The following is a 3,996-nucleotide window of genomic DNA, read 5'->3' on the forward strand; positions in this document are numbered from 1 at the left end:
CACCCGGACCCGCACCCATCATCCTTAGGCCCCGCCCCCGCGCACCCTCCAAAACACACACACACACACGCACGCACGCACGCACACACACACACACACACACACACACACACACACAACGCCTTTCTGTCCCCCCTGTCACCCTGCCTCTGGCAGGTCGAGGCCGCCATCGCGCCGCGCGCGGAGGAGGCCGCGAAGGAGAAGGCGGCCGCAGAGGCGCGCGCCCGCGCGCTCGCCACCGCCGGCGTCATGCAGGCGCGCCTGCGCGGCGCCGCGGGCCGCGTCGGCCCCGCGCTGACGTCGGCGCTGCTGTCCCTCGGCTGCGACGAGGTCGGGGCGCGCCTGGGCGACGGCTCCGAGCAGCTGACGCCCGGCGCGGGCTCCGAGGTGCTCGCCGTGTCGGCCCTCATGGCCGGCGCGCTCGCGGCGCTGCGCGGCGCCGCCGGCGGGGCGGGCGCCGCGGCGCGGGAGGAAGTCGAGGAGGCGGCGCGGCTGGTGGAGGCGCTGCAGCGCGAGGTGGAGGCGGCCCTGCAGGCCAAGCCCGCGGCGGCCGCCGAGGGCGAGGGCGCGGAGGCGGCCGAGGCGGCGGCGCCGGGCCCGCCGCCGTCGCTGGCGCCGCTGCGCGAGCTGGCCGCGCGGATCGCGGCGCTGCCGGCGCCCGGCGGCGACGGCGCCGGGGAGGAGGGGGAGGGCGCGGAGGGTCTGCTGGCTGAGATGAGGAACGACATCGGCGTGAGGGTGTCGGAGTCGACCGCCGCGCTGGGCGCGCGCGCGGACGCGGCGGTGTCTGCCATGCGCGACCGCGAGCGCGCCGCGCGCGTGCTGCGGCGCGGGCAGCTCATCATCGCCGACGACGCGTCGCTCGACGCCGCCGCGGCGGGCGAGCGGCCGTCGTCGCCGATCAAGCGGCTCGCCTACGCGGAGGCCTACCTCAAGCAGCTGGGCGGCCGCTCCCTCGGGGGCGCCCTGCCCGACGCGACCGCCTTCCTGTCCGGCGTCGGCGGGCCGGCCGGCATCGGCGGCGGCCTGGACCTGGACCCCGCCGGCGCGGAAGGCGCCGCGCAGCTGCAGACGCTGCTGGACGAGATGTCGCTGATCGATGACGTCATCAAGCTGGAGCTGGGGCCCGACACGGCGGGCGCGCTGACGAGGATAACCGCCTACCTCGACGCCCGCGACGCGGCCGCCGAGGCCGAGGCCGAGGCGGCGGGCGGCGGCGACGCGGGGGCAGAGGGCGGCGCCGTGGCGGCCGCGGTGGTGGCGGTGACGCCGCGGCTGGATAAGGAGCGCGAGGCGGCGAACAAGTGCCGCGAGGCGATCGCGCAGCTGGCTGAGGATCCGCTGGTGCAGCTGGGGCTGTCGACGGCGCAGTACCGCGTGCTGGCGGCGCTGAGGGAGGCGGCGGCCGCGGTGCGCGGCGGCGCGGCCGACGCGGGCGCGTACGAGCGCGGCGTGGGGGCGCTGAGGCAGGTGGCGTCGCAGCTGGGGGACATCGGGGCCGCCATACAGGTGAGCCTGGTGTGGCCTGTGGGCGCCGCTGTGCAGTGTGCAGGCTGTGCCTGGTGGGGACGCGATGAGGGACAAGCTGGCGTGCAGCTGGAACTTTGTTTGCCGGCTGGGTTTGATGTGCGCTTTCAATCTACCGTGCTGGTGTTGCACGCATGGGCCTCGGCATGCAGCGCCCGTTGTGCCTGCCGACACCACAAGCTGCTCTCATGCTCTCGGCTGAGCCCCCCCTGCTCCTCCCCCGCGCTGCCCCTTGCGTCCTCTGCCGCCCCGTTGCTTGCCTCATCCCTCACGGCCCCTCTCCACAACCTCACACGCCCTACGTCTCATCCCACTTGCCTAATGTGAATGCTGCGCCCACCAACCCTCCACCTTTGCGCCCCCCGCCCCTCCCCCTGCCGCCAGGTCAAGGTGGCTGCCACGGGTGATGACGCCCTGAGGGGGGTGCTGGTGGCCCAGAAGGAGCGCGCGGTGGACCTCTACCAGCGCCTGCAGGTGGGGGGCTACGGTGGCCCCAGGGCGCGGGCGGTCAGGGGTGGCTGGGGTGGTACGACGGGGTAGCCTTTTGTGGGTGCTTGGGATCGTATTTGCCAGCAGTGGGCGCCCAGCGTGCGCGAGCTGCATGATCGAGTCGCCTGCCTGTCCGCCCTTCACATCCACTACCCTGGGCGTGATCATCTCACATCCATCTGACCCGCAGGCACCCCAATGACCATCCCACCCAACATCCACCACCCAACCACACCAACGCGCCACCCAACCAGCCAAACGTCCATCTAAGCGCCGCACCCATCCGGCGCCCAACCCCCTCCCACCGAAGGCGTTCCTGTCGTACGAGGACAACACGCGGGCCCCCGCGCTGGCTGCGGTGCGCGCGCTCAAGGCCAGCGCCGACGCGGCCGTGGCCGAGGGCTCCAGCGCGGCCGCGGTGCAGGCGGCGCTCGCCAAGGCGGAGGCGGCTGAGCAGCAGGTGCGCGTGGCAGGCCTTTTTTGGAAGAGGGATGCCCTCTGGGGGGATGGGGCACAGAAGGATGGGGTGGCGCGCCTCCCAGCAGCCTGGATGGCAGCGGTGGGGGGGAGTGAGTTGATGCACAGACATTTGGCAGGGTGCGGCACCAAGGCTCCCTCGACGGTCGCTCGCGTTCGATCCCGCAATCCAAGCCGCAGCTGAAGAAATCGCTCTAGCGTGTGAATACGGTTTCCCCCTCTCAGCCATCCAACGCAAAGCATTTTCATCACTCGAACCTCTCTCCTCAGAACCCCAACTCTTACAATCTCCCAACCCCCAAAACCACCCCCAACCCCAGGTGGCGTCCCTCTACACTCTGCTCGAGAAGCTGCCCTCCCCCTCCTCCGGCGGCGCCGCCCCCGACGCCGGCTCCAGCGCCGACCACGCGGCCGCCGTCGCAGAGGCCACCGCGGCCCTCAACGCCATCGGGGACGCCGCCGGGAAGCTGCGCGCCGAGCTGGCGGGCTACGCGGCCTACGCCACCCTGAGGGAGCGCGCCCTCGCGACGCTCGCGCGCGCGTCGGGCGCCGCAGGGGCGCCGGCGCTGCCGGAGGCTGCGGGCGGCGACAAGGGCGGCGTCGTGGCGCCCCTGGCTGAGCTGGAGCCAGAGCGTGAGCCCCCCGGCAGCGAGGGGCAATCAACGGCGCCCATGTGCCTCCCATTCCTCCCCTGGTCGTGTGTGCTGCGCGTTCTGCAGCTTGTGAGGGGCCGCGCGTCGCATCCCGCCTGTTTCTTGTCAGACGGCCGACACGACCATGAAAACGCGCACTCAACAGGACGACACGGCCCTGCCTGCAGCACACACCCCATCCTCGGCCAAAGACCCAACAGCACTTCCTGCCATCCGCCCCCAACCAAACCCCTCCCCCAGTCAACGCGCCGCTGCGCTCACTGCCCGAGGTGGAGGAGGACGAGCTGGCAGGCTGGGAGGCCGCCGGATTCCGCGCCATCGCGCGCGGCCAGGTGGCCGCCGTGCTCGTTGCCACCGGCCTCGTGCCCGGCGCCGCCGCCGCCGCCGCCGCCGGCGACGCGCCCGCGGCGCGCGCGACCGAGCCTGCCGCGGGGCTGCCGTCCGGCAAGGCCCCACTGCAGCTGTACGCGGAGCGCATCCTGCGGCTGCAGCGCCTGGCCGCGGCGGCGGCGCACGGCGCCAACGCGCCTGTGGCGCGGCCGATCCAGTTTGTCATCATGACGTCACCCGACACGCACGCCCAGGTGTGGGTAGGGGAGGTGTCCCTGCTTGGCCTGGCAGGGGTGCTGCCTGTTGGGGAGAGGTGCCTGCGGCGGCACCCTTCCCCCTGGCTGGGTGGCTGTCTGCATCAACGTCGCTACGTGTCGCAGAGGCGCTCGCTTAGCATGTGGTGCGTTGCATGTGCGGGCAGGGGCAGAGCTTTTCCGAACCCACCGACGCCTTGGAAATTGTCCCCTTGAACCCAGTGTCTTGGAGCGGTTCCCGACCCCCCCAGCCCCTCCTGTAGGCT

General features: G+C 72.8%; 1 protein-coding gene across 1 annotated transcript; it reads left to right on the forward strand.

The window, feature by feature from the left end:
• Window positions 1–249: 249 nt before the first annotated feature.
• On the forward strand, window positions 250–3,870 carry MNEG_14579 (hypothetical protein; the record flags this gene model as incomplete). Its single annotated transcript, XM_014036949.1, has 6 exons — window positions 250–1,509; window positions 1,912–2,001; window positions 2,327–2,476; window positions 2,814–3,126; window positions 3,387–3,730; window positions 3,859–3,870. 6 exons carry the CDS (start codon window positions 250–252, stop codon window positions 3,868–3,870), a joined length of 2,169 nt encoding a protein of 722 aa, XP_013892403.1.
• Window positions 3,871–3,996: the final 126 nt, after the last annotated feature.

This window comes from Monoraphidium neglectum (assembly GCF_000611645.1).
Source record: "Monoraphidium neglectum strain SAG 48.87 unplaced genomic scaffold scaffold04595, whole genome shotgun sequence".
Taxonomy (NCBI): domain Eukaryota; kingdom Viridiplantae; phylum Chlorophyta; class Chlorophyceae; order Sphaeropleales; family Selenastraceae; genus Monoraphidium; species Monoraphidium neglectum.